This window comes from Abramis brama (assembly GCF_963993115.1).
Source record: "Abramis brama genome assembly, chromosome: 16".
In the NCBI taxonomy this organism is placed as follows: Eukaryota; Metazoa; Chordata; class Actinopteri; order Cypriniformes; family Leuciscidae; genus Abramis; species Abramis brama.
The window spans coordinates 30,760,220-30,782,820 of NC_139978.1; the positions used below are offsets into that span (position 1 = coordinate 30,760,220).

At 36.4% G+C, this 22,601-nt stretch overlaps 1 protein-coding gene across 8 annotated transcripts in view; it reads right to left on the minus strand.

Annotated features, from left to right (window-relative positions):
• tjp2b (tight junction protein 2b (zona occludens 2)) overlaps positions 1 to 22,601 on the minus strand; it is an 83,289-nt gene that overhangs the window by 15,835 nt on the left and 44,853 nt on the right. For 7 of the 8 annotated variants that reach the window (XR_014609490.1, XR_014609491.1, XM_084138698.1 and 4 more), the window contains 10 exons: positions 18,927 to 18,980; positions 15,873 to 15,997; positions 15,146 to 15,248; positions 14,202 to 14,823; positions 12,245 to 12,348; positions 11,251 to 11,404; positions 5,732 to 5,843; positions 4,695 to 4,816; positions 4,009 to 4,072; positions 450 to 600 (listed from right to left, as the gene is read on the minus strand). Coding sequence is in view for 6 of the 8 variants with exons in the window: in XM_084138698.1 (XP_083994824.1) it covers positions 450 to 600; positions 4,009 to 4,072; positions 4,695 to 4,816; positions 5,732 to 5,843; positions 11,251 to 11,404; positions 12,245 to 12,348; positions 14,202 to 14,823; positions 15,146 to 15,248; positions 15,873 to 15,997; positions 18,927 to 18,980 (1,611 nt within the window). In the remaining 2 variants the exon portion in view is untranslated. Of the gene's footprint in view, positions 1 to 449; positions 601 to 4,008; positions 4,073 to 4,694; positions 4,817 to 5,731; positions 5,844 to 11,250; positions 11,405 to 12,244; positions 12,349 to 14,201; positions 14,824 to 15,145; positions 15,249 to 15,872; positions 15,998 to 18,926; positions 18,981 to 19,870; positions 20,037 to 22,601 lie in introns of those variants that run through there. The other variant, XM_084138701.1, reaches the window with a different exon arrangement.

Below are 22,601 nucleotides of genomic sequence, written 5' to 3' on the forward strand. Positions count from 1 at the left end.
TATACATACTATAATGTTAACTTAAAGCTCTCTCCCCAATCTAGGCTTTTTCTGAAAAATACCATATAATAAGCATAATAAGGTTAGCTAATCATAAGAGATATAATTTACAATCATTACATTTTAAAGATACAGTAAAAAAAAAACCCAGCTTGTTTTAATCTAAGGGTCGAAGAGAACATGGAAAATGGTAAATAATTCAATTACAATTGTTTATGATGCAGAACACCTCAACTAATATTATGTGTGAACTTCAGGAAGAACAAACTGTAAAATATATCAGTGTTCAATGGCTGGCACTTTCTTACAACTCCATGAATAAGACCATGTTATTATTAATTATGATGCTATATTCTGTATATTCTATATAAACAATAGAAGGCCACTAAAATGATCTGAACATTAGTAAGCCATTTCAGATGATGTCAATAGAAATGTTGATTTTGTACCTTCATGATCTGATCCCCTACGCGGAGACCTTCCTCTTCAGCCGGACTGCCCTCCTGCACTCCTGCTATGAATATTCCCACATCATTTCCTCCAGCCAACCTCAGTCCAACACTCTCTCCTTTCTGAAAGCTCACCATCACTGTGTTGGGCCTAAAAAAAAAGAGAGCGAGGGTTAGGTATTTGCTAACATCTTAATGCATATGATTCATTTTAATGATTACTATATACAGTATATATACAGTAATTTAATTACATTTTTAAAATAAATTAAAATAGTAAAACATAATAGTGAAATAGTGAATTTATAGAAATTATAGGTAAGTTATAATGTTGACTCAGCAGCCATTGTGTTAAAAAAATAATAATAATAATAAAAAATAATAATAATAATAATAATAAAAAAAAAAAAAAAAAAAAATATATATATATATATATATATATATATATATAATTAAATTTTTTTATTTCATTCTGAAACAGCTGCAAGCTGACAGACTCCAAATGTATGTTAATCACACACACCTGCCAATTCACTGCTGTTCAAAGTTTGAGGTCGGTAAGATTGTTATTTTTTTAAAGAAATGTATACTTTTATTCTGGAGGATGCATTACACTGATTAAAAGTGACAGTAAAAACATTTGTAATGTTACAAAGTTTACAAAGGGCATTAAGTTCCCTTCTAACCCAAAATATTCATTTTAATTATATTAGTGTGAGATGGTACAATCTTACTTTGTCTGATAGAAATGTTAATACAAGAAATGCAACAGGAACCCGTTTAATAGAAAGACCCCCAAATGAGATGTTTGGAAAAAACATACTGAGGCTTAAAAATGATCCAATTTCCATTCATCCTTTCCAAACACACCAAAAACCAAATGCACTGTCATGTCTTGGTCTCCAGCTGAAAGCACATCTCTCATCCTGTGCTCAGGTAAAAACAAACTCTGGCCTCTAGTCTTAAAGCAAAGCGTCTCTGTAAGCAAGTGCAGAACACGAAAATAACCTCTCCCAGTGGATACGAGCAGCAGCAGACTGCCTCTTCCTCATGAATATGGAGGAGCTGACGGAGAGGATGATTAAAAGAGAGAGAGAGAGAGAGAGAGAGAGAGAGAGAGAGAGAGAGAGAGAGATTGCAGCAGGATCCATCTCGTCTGAGGCTGTGATGCAGATGACCCCCCATCTCAGTTTCATTTTCTGTGCTTTTTCTTCCTGTCCGCTCTTCCACCAGTGTGACAGTTTAAACAGATAGTTCATCTCAATATTAAAGAGTCCATATTATGCCATTGCAAAGTCTTGATTTTGTTTTTGTTCAAATAACACATTATTTTACATTGCTGCAGCATCTGTCAGGGGTCTGTCAGTAACACTCTGTTTAGATCCTGTCTCTTTGTCTACGTTCATACTGTCAGTCCAAATCCGATTATTTATGCATCGACTGGAATCTGATCAAAATTATTGACTTCCACATTGTGTATCTCAACTGTTCAGATCCAATTTGTGTGTCAATGCCGCTCTTTTGTTTTCCGGAATATCTGCATTGGTTTCTATGGCAATGATGTTACGTTGGTAGGTAGGCATACACCAAAAACAACAACCACCACTGCAACATGGAGGGGGTTGCAATTCAGATGTGTCTTATTTACAACATATGAAGCCGCTGCGCTGCACTACTGCGTCTTCTGAAGCAGCGGCAGAAACTGAGGCTGGTATGAGTGGCTTTATTTCACGCTGTCGTCTCCACTTGTTTCAAAACATGTCTGTTATATTGTCATTTTCTGCTCATCCGGCACTTTGCAACAACACAACCTTGTTTCTACAGCAACTGTCAGCATGTTTTCTATAACAATGTCTGACGCTTACATTTTACGTGGCTTGAGAAAGTCACATAAACCACACGAAATCCGATCAGAGCAGTCCGACTGAAACAGATTTACAGAAATTCAATCTGAATAGGATTTCAACCAACATATGAATGTAGTTTGAAAAAAAAAAGGCATTTCACGTGATTTTTGGCCTTTCACACTTGTCTGATAGGATTTCAATAGGATATGCAAAAAATTGGATTTGGACTGACAGTCCAGACGTAGCCTATGAAACCCCTTCTTCTGAAAAGTGCAATGTGCTCTGATTGGTCGGCTGGATCAATGTATTGCGATTGGTCAACCGCTTCCAACTTGTTTCTGAAATGTCACCTTAGTTTCAGCACACTACTAACGCAACTCAACCAGGCCTCGCCCCCTTTTTTGCTTATGCCTTGGGCAGGAATTATTTAAATGAGGAATATTGTGACATGTACGTTTCCAGAAGAAAACTCATGACTACAATCAAGGCGTTTCAAGGAGTTCAGAAACAGTGCTTAGTGGTGTAAGGGTTAATGCCCAACGAGGTGTCCATTATCAGGTTTTAATGGACGACGGCGAGGCGTGAACCGTCCGACGCGCAGCGGAGGTCCATTAAAACCTGATAATGGACACCTCGAAGGGCATTAACCCGCTTATACCATGGTCACTTGCCAAATAACACATTTTTAAAACATTAGTTTCTATTTTAATTAGTTTTACAATCGAAATCTAAAGTTACAAGTTACAAACAATAACTTGGTTTCCTTGGTTACGCCTGACGGTTTATTTAGGTGTACATTATCACTTTTTAATGGACACCCTGCAGCCAATCAGAATCGAGTATTCACCCAGACCATGGTATAAATAGAGAATAACTCCCTTTGGAGTGACTTTATGATTTGTAACTTTGCAGACCTTTTTCATGTTCAAACAGCAACATTACACACTACAGAAAGTTGAAAAAGCATAATAGGTCCTAGAATAGGTAACAATAATAATAACAAATAGGATAAGAATGTTGTTGTTTTTTTGGGTGAGGTGAACTGTTACTTTAAAAACACAGATATACAGACAAACAGCTACAGACGAACAGGTGCGCTGGTGCTTTTGGAGCGTTGGTCTGTATAATGCGTAGGGCTGTGCGATTAATTGAAATTGAGTTTCGATTTCGGCTTCCAGTGATTATGAAAATAAGATAACTGAAATAAAACAATTATTATGCCTCATTCCATTCCTAAATTGCTAAATGGTCAAATACATGCAAAAATATGTCAATGCTGGGCAAAACCCAGTCGGTTATGTGTTAAGTAAAGATAAACTGTTGGGAGAAAATAGAATGTGTAGAGAAAAATTAGTATCAAGAATTGTGAAATTGCACTGGTTTTTAAAATTTATATAATCACAGCAACCTTATTTCCAGTAAATAGATGCGTGATATATATTGCTATCGTTAAATAAATTACTCATCTAAGGTTTTGGTGATATAGCCCACTCATAATCATGTTAAATAATCGGGATTACAATACTGACCAAAATCGTAATCGAGCAGCCCTACTAATGTGTGTGTGTGTAAGATGAGTGTGTGGTGACTGAACTCCAGCCCTATCTACAGATCTAAACTCAGCCCTCAGTGAGTCCTCAGGTTTATAGCTAGTGAATAAGATCATGCGTGAGGAGGGCTGAACCTGCGGGTTATTCACAGCATCCACTCACCCATAAATGGCCTCGTCCTCTGGGCTCGGTCTCAGCAGGATCTTGGGTGTTGTCTTTAATGCTGCTGCACATTGAATACAAAATTATTTAGCATCAGTTTAATTCTGAAACAACTGCAAGCAGACAGATCCAAACATTAAAATCATAAGTACACTATGGTGCAATAAATGCAGTCTTGGTGAGGATAAGAAACTTCTCCCAAAAACATAAACAAATCTTACTGACCCCAAACTTTTGAACGAACCATGCATTTTGAGTTCATTTCATTTAAAAGATAAAACAAAATTAAATAAATAAATTATGTTCTTATGACAATGCAATTGTGTAGCAGCTTTCTTAGCATTCTAGTGACAATTTTAGTTATTCTAAATAAACTTCTGATGGCCAAAGTTTCACAGAGGTAAAAGTCAGAAGTAATGACAGATGTTTTCTTTTGTAGGAGATTTGGTGATTTTTGAATCACTAACATCTGTGAGGGTCAAAACATTGAACAAAACATCGTTTCTGACAACCATTTGTCTGGTTTTATTTGGTCAGCAAAGCCAATTATACTCTCATTTGACAATTGACAAGTATTGCTAATCCTCTGCCAGAGGGTATCAAACCATAATTAATCTATAAACCAAAAGTTTAGGTCTTTTTCTACCATCAAACTATGAGGGATATACAGAGAATCATGTTCCTACGTGGTGGTGGCTCTTCTTCTTGAGGTTCTGCTCTCTCCTCCTGGACTGGAAGCGGCTCCTCTGGAGTTTTGTAGGGAGAGGATGTTACAGCGGGCTTTGCGAGTCTGCTCTGAGGGTCCTCCCTAAAAATAAACACAACAACAGATAAATTACAGTTTTGATCTGACAGTTTCTGACTGAAAATATGCATATTCCACTAACATTAGACAATTGCTGCTGAATGTCTTGAGCTAACAAATTACTCTTTGTGAAATATTCTGACTTAAAAAAAAAAAGCCACTTAGTTTGATGCTTTGTAAAATTGTAATTTAATAACTGCACCCCCCCCCCCTTTTTTTTTTTTGAGAATAGACGTAAACACGCATTATTCAAACTTAAATGGTTGTAATTCATGAACGCTTTGGAATACAGACCTAAGGTTGCTCTCTTTTGTAAAGAAAATCAAAAGCACTTCAAAAAAGTTGAAGTTTACTGTAAAGTAAATGTACTGCAGTAAACATTTCATACAAAATATATATTTTTAAAAATTATTGGGACTCAAACTCTAAAATTGCTATTAAATCAAAGCCATATCTAGGTTGTTATCACAAAAATCGAGCCTCGACATCAAAAATCGCCACCAAGTGACACTCACACTCATATAATTGCAGTAAATGCAATTATTAATTTTGAAAAACGCTGGTTTTCAAACGACATTGGACCGCTTAATGACACTAATGACACTATTGCCTTTTTTGATCTGCTTTACAGCAGAATTGAAATGTATCTCATACTGTAAAAAGTTTGCGTCATTATCGTCCAGTTTATTATTTTGAAGCTCTGTATTGTATGAAGTGCTATATGAATAAAGGTGACTTGACTTTCATTGCAAGGATAAAAAACACAGCAGACATTTTACTAAATATCTTAGTGTTAGCCAATTTTCTAGTTTTGGTGAACTATCCCTTTAAATGTCCAAATACCTTTTAGAGCTACTGTATTATCCATCCCTAATGTGTGTTGAAAATATCTAGAGCTGATCTTAAAGCGGTGCGCACCTGGCATTCTCTCGCGCTGCGTCATTAGAAGAGTGTGAGGAAAGGTCAGATTGACGTGACCTTTGGTCATCTTGAGGTGAGTAGGAATGGTAAGACTCCATCTCAGAAATATCTGAAAGAAACAAAAGTCTACAATGAGAAGCGAAGGACTTTCCTTCCATTAGTTCTGGACAGAAAAGAGACGAGGCCCAGAAGAGACAGAATTAAATGGACCCACAACCACAGAGAACGAACCACCATGTTACTGTCGACTTGGTGTTAATTTGCCAAGATCTGCCCCGTTATAACAATCATTTCTGTTTATATTCTGTGATTTTGACCACAGGATATCCAAGCCTTTTTGACCCAAATCATGGTGATTTACAATGCCAACATGACTCAAATGTCCAGAATTTTATGAAGCTTTCATGAAGAGACTAATAGCAGTGTTATACAGAGGCAGAAAGTGTGTTGGACAGGTGTGATTAATCTTTAGGAACTGAACACCCTGAGAAAGGTAGAGAAAAAGGACAGACAGGAAGTGACATCTACAGCAACTGCCTTGGAGAGCAGAGATGTGTGCAGAAGCAGCTAGTGCTTGCATTCATTAAAGATACTTTGATAGTTAGAAGAAACAGTTCACCCCCCCAAAAAAGAAAATAAATAACATAATTTGCTCAACCTCATGTCATTCTAAACCTGTATGACTGACTTAAAGAGATTTTGAAGACTTTGAACAAGTCTTTACTGATTCATTTTTGAGTAGTCAGTAAAACAACGGAGAACCTGATCAGTCCGATTCGTGAAGGAATCATGCAGTATAATACTAGTTCAATCAGTCAATTAACAGATTATCATTAAATAACAATTGAAGTATTGGTCTGACTCATTATTGTATCATTGTCACAGTTGTTGTATAGAAAATATCTGACCAAATGTTCTTCTAAATATTAAAAATTTTGCGACACAAAAGAAAGTAAGTCTTTTATATCGACATGAGGGTGAACTATTCCTATAATTTCTCATTTTAGAGCTCTACATTGTCCAGGGAAGTTAAGAATTATTTGAGAACAAGTAAAACCACCAAGACGCAGAGCAAGGAAAGTGAAGCATCGCCCTGAAAGAGAAAGCAGGACAGAAGTAGTGACGGCCGGGGAAAAAGAAAAGAGTTACTGTGTGGTCTGCTGGTGATCTAAGTGCATGTCCAGTGCATTAACAGAACTCCTCTCGCTCTTCTGAGCGCCGCTGGTGGGCGTACGGTACGCCACGCCTGTCCTGCAAATCTACAACACACTCCATCCATAACAGAGCAAAAGGACACTGCCGCCCACCTGCTTCAGAGCTCAGCGGGATAATGCTTAGAGCTAGCAGAGTAAAGACACAAATATGATCCCAGCACTGGCTGTAGATACAGTATAAAAAAAAAAATTCTAACATTTTTTACTCAGGAAGGGCAGAAATCTGCAAGTGATACAGATGTCTGATACTACAGTGGGGTCAAAAAGTCTGAAACAACGTTTAAACATGAAAATAAACAGAATGTTTAAGGGGTTTTAAATATTTAAAACCACCAAAACACAAAAAAGGGAGGAAAAGTGATATTTCTTTTTAAAAAAATAAATATAATAATAATAATATTTAAAATATAAAAAATAAATTGTAGTTTATATATACACACACACACACGCATACATTCACTCTGGACAACTAACAATTGAGAACTAGAAAGTGTTCAAATACATTTGTGTCTTAACTAACAAACTAATTTTGAGCTAAAAAGCTACTTTTTTGTGTGTCTTTTATCCTCCATGTTTACATGCACAAATTGTCCTTGATCGAAATTAAATTCAATCCGACGACAGATTCCAAATGTACTGTTCATATGTTCCCTAAAATCTGCATCACAATTAAAACGTTTACATGCATGTTACATTTGTAACTCAATTTCTGCATGCCGTTCAAGAGCGGCAGTAAGTGTCATGTTATCTTAAGAACAAGAAGGTTTCGAGTTCTGTCAGCTGATTAAAGAAGAAAGTCGATTCAGCATATCACCTCAGTGTGTATCTAGCTTTTTTGCTTTTATAACATATCTAAAATTATCCCACAAAAAAGCTTTTATCTCATGTTGCTAAATTTATTTAAACGGAAAATCAGAAGCAGGATCCCAATATCTTATTACTCTCTCAATACCCAATTTATTCAGATCAAGCTGAAATAGATTTTTTTCCCTAACTGTTCTGTACTTGAGGGATTTTAATTCCGATGGGCTATCGGTCAGATTATTTGCGGATTATTAGTCTGCATGTAAACACAGATTCAGGAGAACATCAGGGAGGATCAGGGAGCTGGTGTTTTCCAGGCGTGTTTCCATCTGTTGGGTGGGGATGAAATTACAGTCTGTCTCTTACGAGGGGGAGGACAAACCACAGAGTAGAGACAGCTGCTGTACACTCCCCCTGACTACAACCCAAAACAGCACGGCCAGGACTGGATTTAGTCCGGAGCGCTACTGTGATAACACATGCAGAGCAACAGAGAGAATGAAAGAGAGCAAACACGCATACATACATGCAAAGACTATAGCTAGACCCTAGGGATGGGCGATATTGCATTGACCATATTTGATATTGCAATATTCTGAGGGGTAAACTAAACATACATATACATATACATATACATATATATATATATATATATATATATATATATATATATATATATATATATATATATATATAAATAAATAACAACAACAAAAAATACCTCTAAAGCATTTTTTAATCTTAGTTAATTTCAATATTTACTAATACATTATTGAAATCAAATGTTGTATCTGTTAATATTATTTAATGGACCTGAGCTAACATGAACTAACAATGAATTTGTTTTTATTAATTAAAATCAACAAAGATTAATTTTAACTAACATTAAGAACTAACATTTCTAGATATAATTATATTTTATATACATAATACTAACATTTAGTAGTATCTATAATATGTATACTATATTTAATAGTATAAAATAATATAAAAATATATTGATTATATATGTTTTTAAATAAATGATAATAAAACATTATAAAAATATTTCTAACATGACAATCGTATTTCACCTGTAAAATAGTGGTAGTGATATATATTATGGATATTCTCTTTATCGCCCAGACCTACTAGTGACTGAGAATAAACAAATTACACTTCCACTGTTCATACTAGTGTGTTAAAAGACAACATATTAAAATCGTAACTATTTACTTTTGTAACACATGTCCCTGGTCTTATTTTATTTCCTTAAAAGAAAAAAAATATTTTCATAACCCAATTTTTTTTTTTAAATGTAATACCTTCCTTCCCCTTCATAACAATTAATTCAAATCCCACAGCACACAGTCAAGTCCCACCCGACATTAATTTCCCATTGAATATACTGTTTTACATACAGTAGAAATATGCTGCATTATGGAAGTCAAACGCATTGTGAATTCCATTGCCATCATGTTGTCTTTAAACACAAATACCTGAATTTACATGGGGTGACATCCAATTGCATACAACACTAGTTGAAGATAAAGACACAGGGGACAGTGCTGATTTACGACAGTAAGCTTTGAGCGTCACGGTTCAACGTGTTCAAGCATGCTACACTACAAAGTCACAGCTTCTTGAATACAATGAACAATAAAAATGAGGAAATAGCTGAAAGCCGGCTGTCACATCATCTAGTCAAAATGAAAAGTAGTGCACAATGGTGCGTAAGAGGCAATGAACAGTACATGCTGCATTTTTATGGCAGGGTGTAAATCACATCTCAATTTAACTTCTCCAACCGGCACAAAGCAGCATATACAATGCATACAGTGACTCATGTTCCACTGCCGATGAATGCAAACATGAAATGGAAATGCATTTAGCTGTTCTGCCCTGCCCCACTCGACAAGCGGACGCTTTTTCTGTACTGAAATTTACTTCCACCTGCATTTAATACCTTGAGGACGGTAGATCTGTAAAAGCCATACGATATCCAGCTGTCCCACCCTAATAACAGCTGAAGAGTATGAAATAGCATCCTCCCAAACACGGCTTCTCCTTTATGATAAATAAGTCACCACCACACAGACATAACATTGAGCAGACTTATTTATTGTTAAAGAAGGTTTTAAAAAAAAGGAGGTTAGCATTAAACATAAGAGCACAGTGTGAAAGTTTTACAGGTTTGTTGAGGCACATGATTAAAGATTAAAGGCAACCAGACTTTATGTTGTGTCTCAGCGGTCCATCAGCTAAAAGTATGACATATCTGTATTATCTGTAAAAAGAGAACACAAAAATAGCATTTCTGTTGTAAGCTGTTTGCTTTTTCTGAGGTAAGCGCATCTTTCTGGTGTTAAAATATTCATTGTGTTTAAGTGCAAACAATGATGCCCATGTATCTGATGTATCAGAAAGGTTAAGATACCTGCTATTAACATCCATTTATGTCCATGCACAAAAAAAAAAAAAAAAAAAAAAAGTATAATGTATATGTATATGTATATGTATACATACATATATATATATATATATATATATATATATATATATATAATCATACAAAATAATGCAATATAAAAAAATATAATAAACAATATAATTATAAAATAAACATACTTTCTTGAATTTTTTATTAATTTTAATCAATTTATACAGTATGTGAATTATAATAAATTATATGTTATGGCTTCTACTTTTCGATCTGATGTACATTTTCTTTAAAAGCTGTATCTACCACTCAATGTTTTAAAAGTCAAAATAATAATAATAATAATAATTTAAATTAAAAAATCATGCAAAAAACAACAACAACAAAACTATTTGTATGTGCTTTCTGGAATAAAAAATAAATATGTGGTGCCTTTGTATCTATTATCAGAAATGTGGGACTTCCTTTAACACAGCTGCCATATTGAGTGTTGCGATTCCTCCCATTAATTTTTCTACAAATGGGTTGTCTCCTTATACTGTCTCTGATGCGGTCCACTAGTGGTCAGATAATCCGAGACGGATGTTAATAGCAGGTATTAATGGAGTCAGTAAATCTCAGCTCTTTGCTAAAAACAATACAGTCTTGTAATTTCTAAATGACTATGTGTTACTATCAATCTATAACTATACAACCAGAGGAAGTTTTATAACCCATGTCCGACTGCATTAACGGTATCACCTCTGTAGAGGACCATACATGGCATATAGTTGAAATTGTGCCAGTGGATGATAACCATGCTCCGACACAGACGGTGACAAATTGGTTTTGTGCTTCGACACTCATTTCAAGTCTATTAATAGTGATATGCATAATTAACTGTAATTTATTACAGCCTCAGCGCCTGGCGAATGTGTACATGAAATTACTAATCTGATTTATCAGAGCCAATTCATGCTATCTGCTTTTAATTAAAGTGTGTTAGAGAGCAAACAGCCAGAGGGTGAGCACCACGGCTCAGGAAGCGCTGTAATGGAGACTAGTCTACGGACAAACGCTGCATGATAGAAGAAACTAACCGTCAGGCTCCGAGTCGCTGTCTGCCAGGGCAGGGATGCGCACCAGGACCTGACGCTGATCTCTTTGGACCACCAGTTGCAGCTTGCCCCGTGATTTCTCAATCAGCTTGCCGGCGTCACTCAGAGAGAGGTTCTCAGTCACCGTTCCGTTGATCTGGAAAAAACAAAAGATGTAACATTAACGGTTCAAGCTTTTATAACGCTAGGGTGCCACGACATGAGTCTGATGTCAAAGGGCTTGAGTTTTGAATGCCATTTTGGTGGAGGTGTGCGAACAGTCACCCTAACTATATATTCATATATTGACAATGGTTGATAAATCGGCAGATATTTTCCATGATAAAAACATAAATCATAATTTATGTAATACTGTCACTGTATTTACTAATAATATTAATTTAAAATACTAGATTAAATTTAAAATATATTATTTTATATCATATTATTATTTTACAGTTAATTACATTATATGTAAATATTAAGTAAAATGAAGTTAAATATGTACTGTAAAATAATAAAAAAGGTTAATTTCATAAATTGTATGTCATTGTCTTTAAATAAATAATACAAAAAAAATGGATGCTGATGGCTAATATAATGTTTTACTGTATATACAGTACTATTATAGTATTTAAATAACATTTTAAATTAGCTTTTATTTTTACATGGCCAGTTTTTTGTTATATGCTTTTGTCATTTTTATTAGTCTTTTTTAATATTTCAATATAGCTTTAATTTATTTCAGTTTTAGTTTTACTAATTTAGTTCTTCAACTAAAACATTTTATTTCAGTTAGTTGTATTTAAGTTTTTAACAGTTTTCATCTAATATTTATATTTTATTAACTTGATTTTTTATATATTTAGTTCTAGTTAACAGTATCAACAATGACATATTAAACACAGAAAGCTACTGGGTTGTTTAGCAATTTTATATCCAATTTTATAGATTTCATGTGTGAATATGGCTGCTGTGTGAAGAGTCTTATAGGAACCTTGAGAATGATGTCGCCCTCCTGGAGATTTCCATCTCTGGCAGCCAATCCAGTGCTGGTCATCTCTTTGATGAAGATCTGGCTGCCCAGCCGGAGGCCGTACTCTACAACGAAACACAATGAAACATTGATTCTATTCAGCAATGCTAACATGAACCTAACAACCATGATGACCTTGACCCTTTTAAGTACTCAGCAATCCCTCCAGCTGTCAATCAAATTGAAACCATGGAAAATCTGGAATATTGATCTGACAGGCAGAATCAGATCTCTGAACGCTGAAGAACATTTTTTGGTTGTTGTAAAGAAAAACGTTTCCTGTTTCCCAACCCAAGGCATAATCTGGTAATAAACAGCGCTCCCCGCTTTGCCCTTCTGAGCTGAGGGTTATGAGCAGCTGGTGAGGAAATCGGAAGAGACGGGCCGCTTTATGCGAAGTCATAAGAATGTATCTCCTCTGAAATCTCCTGACAGGGCCATCATAAATAAATCAGATTAAAATATCATCAAAATCTACTGAGGACAAACGGTTTTAGGATGGATGTATGGAGGTCTAAAGAAAACAGAATGAGAGGGAAATAAAGAAATGGGAGGATTACAACAGGACAGAGAGAGAGCCAGCTGCCCTGTTCACATGTGCGAAGCTCAGATGGTCTTTTTATGTTGTGTGTTATTTCCGCAGCATCTGACCTGATCTCTACTGCAGGAATAAAGGCTCTGCACCTGTAAAGGGGTCATGTGACATATTTTACACTATTGAGATAAAAATGATTGATGAACTATGAAAATATGCTGTTACGGTTGTGTGGGGCATTAAGTGTTTATTATTTAGTGAACATGTCACAATATAATGCAGCTTTGGAAAGAGGCTGTTGAAGGATGAATCAGACTATTATGGGGTCTCACAAACTATACTGGACCTTACAGAGCAACATGAAGACTGTATACACTACCGTTTGATTGGGGTTGGTACGATTTTTTAAAAGAAGCCTCTTATGCTCACTAAGGCTGTGATATAAAATCAGTGATATAAAATGTGCATCATTACTCCAGTCTTAAGTGTCACATGATCCTTCAGAAATCATTCTAATATGTTGATTTGCAGCTCAAGAAACATTTCTAATTATTAAATATGTTGAAAAAAGCTGTGTTGTTTCACATTTTTGTGGAAACCATGATTGTTTTATTCAGGACTCTTTGGTAAATAGAAAGTTCAAAAGAACAGCATTTATTTGAAATAGAAATCTTTTGTAACACTACAAATTTCTTTACTGTCACTTTTGATCATTTGAATGTGTCGTTGCTGAATTAAGTTTTTTTTTCTGTTGTTGTTAAAATTGTGCTGACCCCAAACTTTGGAACGGTAGTATATTCATGGAGCTTTTTTGTAGTTTAATAATGCAGCTAAAAAAAGGCCATATTGTGAGTTTAATTAAATTAATTGTGCATCCTTACATCTTAAATCTAAAAAAAATTGCACTCTTGAACTGCTTTCCAGAAGGTTGCCACAAACAGTTGTCACAAAGGTCATTTGCATGAGAAAATATGAACTTGCAGCAAATTTATTGCAATGTTTACTATAAACATTGATTCACATTGAGTATTTCCTTTAATGATGCCCATGAAGAAGCAATGAATAAGGGGTGTGTGTGTTTGGGTTGATTTCAAATATCAACATTGGCCAACAGCATATTTCAAAAACGGCTTACCCCACCTTTAATAAACTACAAAAAAAGCTACGTTAAAGTTTGCTGTCAGTAAGATGAAATTTAGAAATTAATACTTTTATTCAGCAAGGATGCATTCAATTGTTCAAAAGTTACAGTAAAGACATTTGTAATGTTACAAAAGATTTCAATTTCAAAATAAACCGTTTTTTAATCATTTCAGTCACCTAACTCCTAACTATTATATTCAAAACATGCGATGAGTGACAAGCTAAACCCGAGGCTCTCACCTTCATTGGGCCTGTTTTTCACCAGCATCACATTGATGGGCGGCTCCAGGGGCTCATAGTTATAAAGATCTCTTCCTCTGTCCTGCTCTTTGCTGGGTGAAGGTGAGTGATCCTGCAGCCGGTCCCTGCTGTGACTCCTAATCATCTTGTCATCCGAACGGGTGTCATACCTCCGCGTGTCATAGCCCTGGTCCCTCCCGTAGCTTCCGGCAGGGCTTCCTCCTCCACCGCGGCCTCTACTTTGCTGCTTATGATAGCGAGGCTCCGGGCTGGATCCACGCTCCAGTGTCCGGCCCCGACTGCCGTCCCTGCGGTAGCCGCTGTCAGAGCTGGGCGATCTCTCTGTGCTCCTGCCTCTACTTCGTTCCCGCCGAGAGTCGTAGTCCTGGCTGCGGTAATCCGGATCCAGGTAGTCTATCCGGCTCTTGTCGAGGCTGCGGTCATGCTCTCTGTCGCGGGGGTAGCCCAGGCCGCCATTTCCCCGAGGGTAATCAGAGTCTGGGTCACTGTGAACACTGCGGTTGTCCTCGGGATAATAGCTGGATATGTTGTAATCACGGCTATCTACGCTCGGGGACGGGGGGCGCTTGAGGACAGACACCTTGCGAGGCCTCTTTACAGTCTGTGGGGAGTCATTGAATAAAATTAGACTTTATACAATCAGCCCACTGTTATCAAAAGGACATAAGAGATTTATCTTACTATATGATAATTACTTTAAGCAGGGATCGATTGCAGTACATTCATTTGAATGCTGCATGTGTATTCGTTTTAAAACAGAACTTAACCAGCGCTTGGGGCAAAACTGCAAAATTGAAATCTAAAATTGGCAAACATTTTTAAAATGTGGGGGGTAAAAAAAAGATTTTGTAACCAGAATAATAATAACCAAAGTAACTTGTTTTAGTAGGCATCTCATAAAGGTCAACTTGACAAATACTCACTATTTTGGCCACTTTCCCACATTTCCGAAGTGACTGCACAGCAAAAGAATGAGGCACATTATCCATGGTGATGGTGTTGACCAGTATCACACGGTCGTTCTCACTGTCCACAAGCAAAACAAAACAAATGTCAAGTCTAAAACATTATACAGACATCCTATTTAACAATATTATTGGGTTTTATGTTTATTATCATGTTTAAACCATTTCTATTTCAATAACATGTTAAAGAAAGTAATATGGGAATACTTAACACTCATATAAGACAAATGATGGTATAGGCAATGAATTTAACTTCTATAATGTCATACATGATGTATTTCAAGTGAATATTCTGTGAAATAATGTAGGCCATAATTGTATGCATCAGTATTTGACTGGAATGTGACAGGTAGGTTATGATATTATTGGTTAATATCATTTTACTCAGCCTTGAGTACATCAACAGAAAATAAACTATTTGTTGAAATGTATAAAGTTATTACATTGATAAACGATTATGAAAAACAACAGTTTTTCCTCTTTGGATTAACATGCACTAATATAGCACGCACAATAACACCAAGGACATTTATTAGGGCAGTAAGCAGAGTCAATTTGAATTTCATGTCATTTTAAAAAGCTCTATGTGAAAACTCGATACTTATTAACCGGCCTATGCTGGTGTAAAATAATGGTTTACCAATACGCTCAACACATATGCATTAGTAAGGTGAGTGAAGCGTACAAGAGCAGTCCATCGGCTGGTCCTCCTGGCAGCACGTCCGACACGATGATGGACGTCTCTCCGCTCTCCACGTTTGGATTGTCCCGGCCGCCGGACACAGCAATTCCAAAGCCCATTTTAGAGTCCTGCAAAAGAAAGAGAGAGAAATCACTTTCAGTGTGAAAGTAGCACTAACGCATTTCCATAGTCATACATCACAGCTAGCCTGCCCAAGGCAGTACTGTTTAATATTGCTTCTAAGAAGCATGCAAACGGCCAGCGGTGTTACACAATCACGTCCGTGCGCTCTTAAAATAAATCTCTCATAAACGTTGACTGCGTGCCACCACAGTGCGGCTTTGCAGAAAGCCATTGTACGCTAAAACTAATGGAGACATGGTTCCACCTCATTGCTTAGCCAAATAACAACCTGCTGTACCTGCCTCAGAGGAACGCTGAATAAATAGAGTCTAATGAGTGGGTATCGCTGGCTTGATCTGGCAATCTGCTCCAAATATATTCAGGCCCAATTAAAGTTGGAGATAAAACCTGACAGCAACGAGTGAAACCGAGATTTTAGAGTGTGAAGTAATGGCACAGACTGACACTGACTCTAGGGGTAGGCGGTAACCAAAAGCTTATATAATATAGGCCTATGTCACACTTCCTGCTTCCGGAACGCGGAGTAGGGATTCAGAACTTCCGGTCAACAGTATTTCTCGATAAGGATTTAGATTATCAGCCATAATGTCTAAACCATCCGAGGTAGACTGACCACGAGCTATGAGGTTGTGAAACGAAGGTTTTTGCTCCTGTAGAAGCTATAAGTTCGTATGAAATCAACCTTGTTTCACTTGAGAGTTTTCATTTACCATCCGAACTACATCGTCATATGTGACTTCAGGCAGGTTGTGGAGAGATTTGGTCCAGCAGTATCTATCGGACTAAGCCATTGTAAAAAGCTAACCGGAAGAGCCGTATCCCTACTAAAAGACGTACTTCCGGTCTTCAATTTTTTCGTGACATAGGCCTATTACCGCTGGCATGAGTAAATATATACCAAAATAACAAAATAGACAGGGCACATTAAACATTAGGAGCACATTGAAAACACAAAAAACAAATAACGCATTATTCCTTAAAGGGATACAAGGAGACATTTATAAAGAAAATTGTTTATCTTATTAGAATAATAAAAAGATTAATATTCTATATTAATTCTATTTTTTTTTTTATATTTCTGCTTCAAACTGTATTTAGTAATTATGTAATCATTTATAGGCCTACGTCAAACTGTGTGTGTATATGTATATGTATATATATATATATGTATATATATATATATATATATACATATACACACACACATACATATACACATAGTTCAAACTATGTGTATATATAGATAAATGGATCTATATAATAATACTTATTATAAGTAAACAGATTATTGTGCCACAAAAAATAGCTAAATTTAAGTTGAATTAATTGCAGGATACAGTTTATAATAATAACCAGGAAATTATCGATAATAACCAGGAAAGAAACGTATGCAAAATGTGGCAGTTTTAATTGTAAAATAAAATGCAATGGGACTTATTTTGAAATGTCTATGCTTTACTATTGCCGGCTGCTCATTCAAAAAAGATGCAGGAGATAAAATATGCACTCTTACAGCCATCTACAGCATATTACATGAACACCATAAAGTAAACATTGTAATTCATCAACAGTTCATCATAAGCATTCTATTAGCATAATGTGCAGTATTCACTGATTGGGAGCTGTAGAACGTGCAACGGCGCCGCATTGCTACTTTGAAACATGCAGCTTAATCATCTTATTTAATAATCACGTTAGCCTGTATTGCGATTCCTGACTTACTTTTTTAATTCACACATGTGCTCCTAAATACATTTTACTTTGAAAATGCGAGTAAATCGCTCGCACTGTCAAGCCCTTATAGATCATGATACGCCATATAAACTTGTCCTCATTCTAAGTATCCTGTTTCTTTTAAACTTCCAAAAGCTTATATCTTCCCTTTTATGTTGCAGCGATAAGACGAGATAATTCTTATCTGAACCCAGGGATCTGACATGTCAAAGAGCTGAGATGTTTTCCCAGGATGAGTCTGATATGTGATGGTGGTGATAGTGTCAGTGTGTGTTTGGATAGTGTGTGAACCCTTGCGATCTGTCACGCGGGAGATAAAAGATGCGCATCCTGTTGTGCATGATGTTGGAGGAAAGAGGAATGGGAGGAAGGAAAGACAAGATGGGAAGAGAGAGGGGGAGGGGTAACTTCATCTGACAGGCTGAAGCACTTCTAAAAGGAGAACACAAGCACAAAATGTTTTGATGCTAATAAGTTGTTAGTGACAATGTCCATGTTTACATGCATATGACAATTATGTCTCATGCAAACACCTTATTTGGGATATCTACTGTTCATTTATACATGCACGTGCCCATATGGATATAATTATGAAGGTAACAAGAAACTGATCACACTGTTAATTTACTAAAAGTAATTGCAATAAATAACAAGAGTGAGCCTCCAGTATTTCCATAACAGAATAGAGGGAAAAGAATGTGCATGTCATATTCAATAGTTTTTTTGTTTTGTTCATTTTTTTGTTGTTGTTTTAAATAATGACTATACATACACTTTTGTTCAAAAGTTTGGGGTCAGTATGATTTAAAAAAAAAAAAAAATGAATGAAAAAGTGGCATTGAGACATTTAGAATGTTACAAAATAGTCAGATATAATCATAATCTTAAAGCTAATATTCTCCTGGATCCAGCACACTGAGTTTGGTGAGTTTGGATCTTGAGCTTGAGGGCATCTCAGGAATTGTTATATGTTAGAGGGGCTGGCGGAGCAGTTAGGCTCGCTCTGGTCTGTTTGTTAAGAGGGCCATCATCTATCTGTGCAGCATGTGGCCTCTTTGGTTACAAACATGAAATTTGTTGTTCACTGCCGAGCCGCTCTTCTACAACATATCTAAACCTGCAGTGGGTGAGCTAGGGTGTGGGTTAGTTTGAGTAGGTTCATGTCAAAGAGTTTCATACCCGCTGTAGAGTCACAGTGTACTGCTCCCAAACCGTCTCCTCCATTCCTGAGCTCTGCATGGAAAAGAGAAAGAAACCACCATTAAATCACCAGTCAGGCGTCACTAATTTCAGTATGCTGTGCAGCGTGACATGTAGGGTTGAGTGTCCTATACACAAATTGGTCCTAAATGAACTAATTATTTCATAATTACATGGATGCACACATAATAGTAAAGGAATATTCCTGGTCAAGTCCAAATTACTGTAAGCATGACAGTATCTGTGGCAATTACTTTGGACACACATAATTAGCAGTTCCTCCTCCCCATCTCAAAAATGTTTTTTTCTTTCACTGATTTGTAAAAACTGAGGGAGAAGTCAATTACTGTACTTTATGCAATTTTCTTTAATCAACAGCATGCCACAGATTCTATCTGTACAGTTTAAAGGTGAAGTGTGCCATTTTTAATGTTCTTTCCCAGTTTCATGTAACTATATGTGGCACCACAAAATACTGATATTTATTTAAGCATCCCTGCCAGTCCAGTTTGGGCCAATAACAGCGAACAGAAAATATATAATAATAATACATTTTTCTTGAGGACCAAATCAGCATATTAGAAAGATTTCTGAAGGATCATGTGACACTGAAGACTGGAGTAATGATGCTGAAAATTCAGCTTTGCCATCACAGGAATAAAGTACATTTTATTAAAACAGAAAACAATTATTTTAAATTGTGGTAATAATATTTCATAACATTACTGTTTTTAATGTCTTCTTTAAAAAACTTTTAAAAAATCTAACCGACCCCAAACAGATAAAAACACACATAACACACTTCACTGTTACATTGTAAATAACCCAGAATATTCCTTAAAATGACATTATGAAAATGAATATTAGTTAAATTAACAAATGAAGACCCCCTCCCCAGCTATATAGTATCTACACAGAAATACCTGTGAACACCCAGTGAACACCCCATTATTTGGTACGACCCGATACGTCACTGCGTCAAAATGAGGGTCTACCACATACGGCAGGAGAGTGAGTATGAAGGATGGGCCTGTCATTTCCACAGCTCACGTGGGCGAAAGCATCATTTCTTTGTTTTTAAGAATTATTACACATGAGGACTGAATCCATGTTAACTCATAGATCTATGTAAGCCGATGTCCATAAACACACTGTGAATGACACCAGGGTCTGTATATCTTTCTTTTTGACACCAGCCTGACAAATTCACACACACACACACACACAGCTCAAGGGTGTGTTTGTTCCAATGAACAGACAGACATGCTCATCAGTATTGATGATTAACTGGAAAGCAACAGTACATCCCAACCTCAACTAAACCATGACGACACAAGGTTAAACCACGCCGACTTTGACAGTAGGTCCGGTTAAAGCTTCTTTAAATAGTCGGCTTTAATTAAATAAGAAATCTGTTTGGACTAAACAATATCCTAATCTACACCTGATTCTACTCAAATTAAAGTTTCTCCCTTCCATGTCAAATTTATTTAAATAGCGATTTTTACAATACACACAGTTTCAACGCAGCTTCACAGAAATTAATGTGATGTGACAATGTAAACAATCACGCAGCAGACAATATATTGCATTATGCGAGTATACAGTACGCAGGTGAAGTATATATCCAATTTTTTGACAATATAACAAATCGAGCATTTGAGGTTTGCTATATAAACTGCTTAACGTGAGTGTACTGTATGTGTCAATGGTAAGGTTGGATAAATTGATATACTTATAGTAGTTGTATAATTTGTTATTAATTTGTTAATTAATTCAAGTTATCAATGCTTTATCTGTTGATAACGTTCCTTTAAAAGAACCAGGGCTGGCCAATCACAGTACAGATCATGTATGACATCACTCTGATGCCAAAACTAAGTCTAGTCAAGACACCTTTATTTATATAGTGCTTTATACAATACATATTTCAAAGCAGCTTTACAGTGATAACAGGAAAATGATTTAATGATGCAGAGTTAATTTCAGCTGTACAGCAGCTCTAAGAAGAAAATAGTGTCATTATTCAGCTAAAGTCAGATCAGTGTTGATTCAGTTCCGTTGTAAAGATCATCAATAATTAAATTAGTTAATTTCATCTATAAAGCAGCTCTGCAGAAAACAGTGATGTCATCGTCCAGCTCAGTTCAGTTCTCCTCCAATAGTGTCAGTTCAGTCAAATCGATAATATTGTTGAATATTAAGTGTCCTCCTACGGACAAAATGGTTGATGTGCAACACACACATACGTTTTAGTTTTCATTTTCTGCACTTCCCTTTAGCTTTTCCTTACAAACACACACTTCCCCTTGTTCTATCTAAGCCGTCCCCGTTAGCGTACGGCTCTAATTGGAGGATTCTGCCTGCGGATATCTGCCCTCAGACTACTACAGACGCGTACAATTAGTGTGGACATGTGCATTTGTCGGGCTCTCCACAAGCACTCGGATAGTGCGCTATGCAGCAAATAAAACTAATCCACAGAGATAAAGTAAATAAAGGGCCTGATGCTGATAAGCTAAGACAGCTCTTCTCCTCTCCTCTTGCACTGAGCTGCTTTCTGTGGGTGGCTAGTGGAGATATTGTTCATAAGACGGTGATGAGAAAGACAGATAGCGAGGGAGCTAAAGATGCTGCATCATTTGAAGGCAGTTCAAGCTGCTTTTACCTAGCACTCACCTTCTTGTTCTGGAAAATGATGGACAGTTTCATAGCGAAAAGGAAAATTACAAAGCCGCTCGCTTCATAAATCAAAGACAGGCCCCGCAAAGGCTTTGCAAATGTTAAAATAAACAACAATTATGAGCATTTTCTCTTAATCTAGTTTGTCCGACCAAGTTAATGAACAAAAACACATTTATGCGAAATAGCAGTTCGCCACAAATATGAATTTTCACGACAAGAAAATGTCAGCGACAAGAAATTAGCATTAGGATGATCTTCACCGACGTCAAAGCATATCTGAACTCACACGAATACGATTTGAGAGCTGCGGAGGTGAGGAAGGTTTTCAGCCAATAAAAATGTACATTTCAATTTGGTCATATTCAGCTATTGTTTGGCTTCAGAGGAGTTATTTGGAGGAATTTATTCACATAGGTCACTATTACGACATTTCTAAAGTCATTGCTGGACAGGACCCATCCTTACAGAGTGCTGCAAGTATGATGTATTTTTGCGGGCCAATCATGAAAATTAGCACTTTAGCACTTCCAGTTTCATCTTCCTGAAGTCTGTAGGTTTTTTGAATGGGTTTTTGGTTCAATGCTTGAAATACGGTTTGTAGCGCAAGCACCAGATATTTTCACGTAAAAAACATCAGTAATACCACCTATGGCTAAATAAAGTGGCCATAAAGTGGCTAAATGAGACTACAGAGGTTGTTGGGGACATTAAACGTCATCACACAAACAGGAAACTCTTCTAATAACTCGCTAGTTCGCTTTTACAGCCTTGTTGTGTATATACCTGCACTCTTGCAAAGTATTCTAACTCAAACGTTCAGGAAAACTGTTTTTAAATAAAGGCTGAAAGAGTGGTTTTGCTTAATGGTGGTGACATTTAAGGCACGAGATCATGGTGCAGTTCATTTATAGCCTATGTTAAGCTTTTCCTTCAGACGATTGTATTTAGGCTTCAAAATTCATAAAGTTG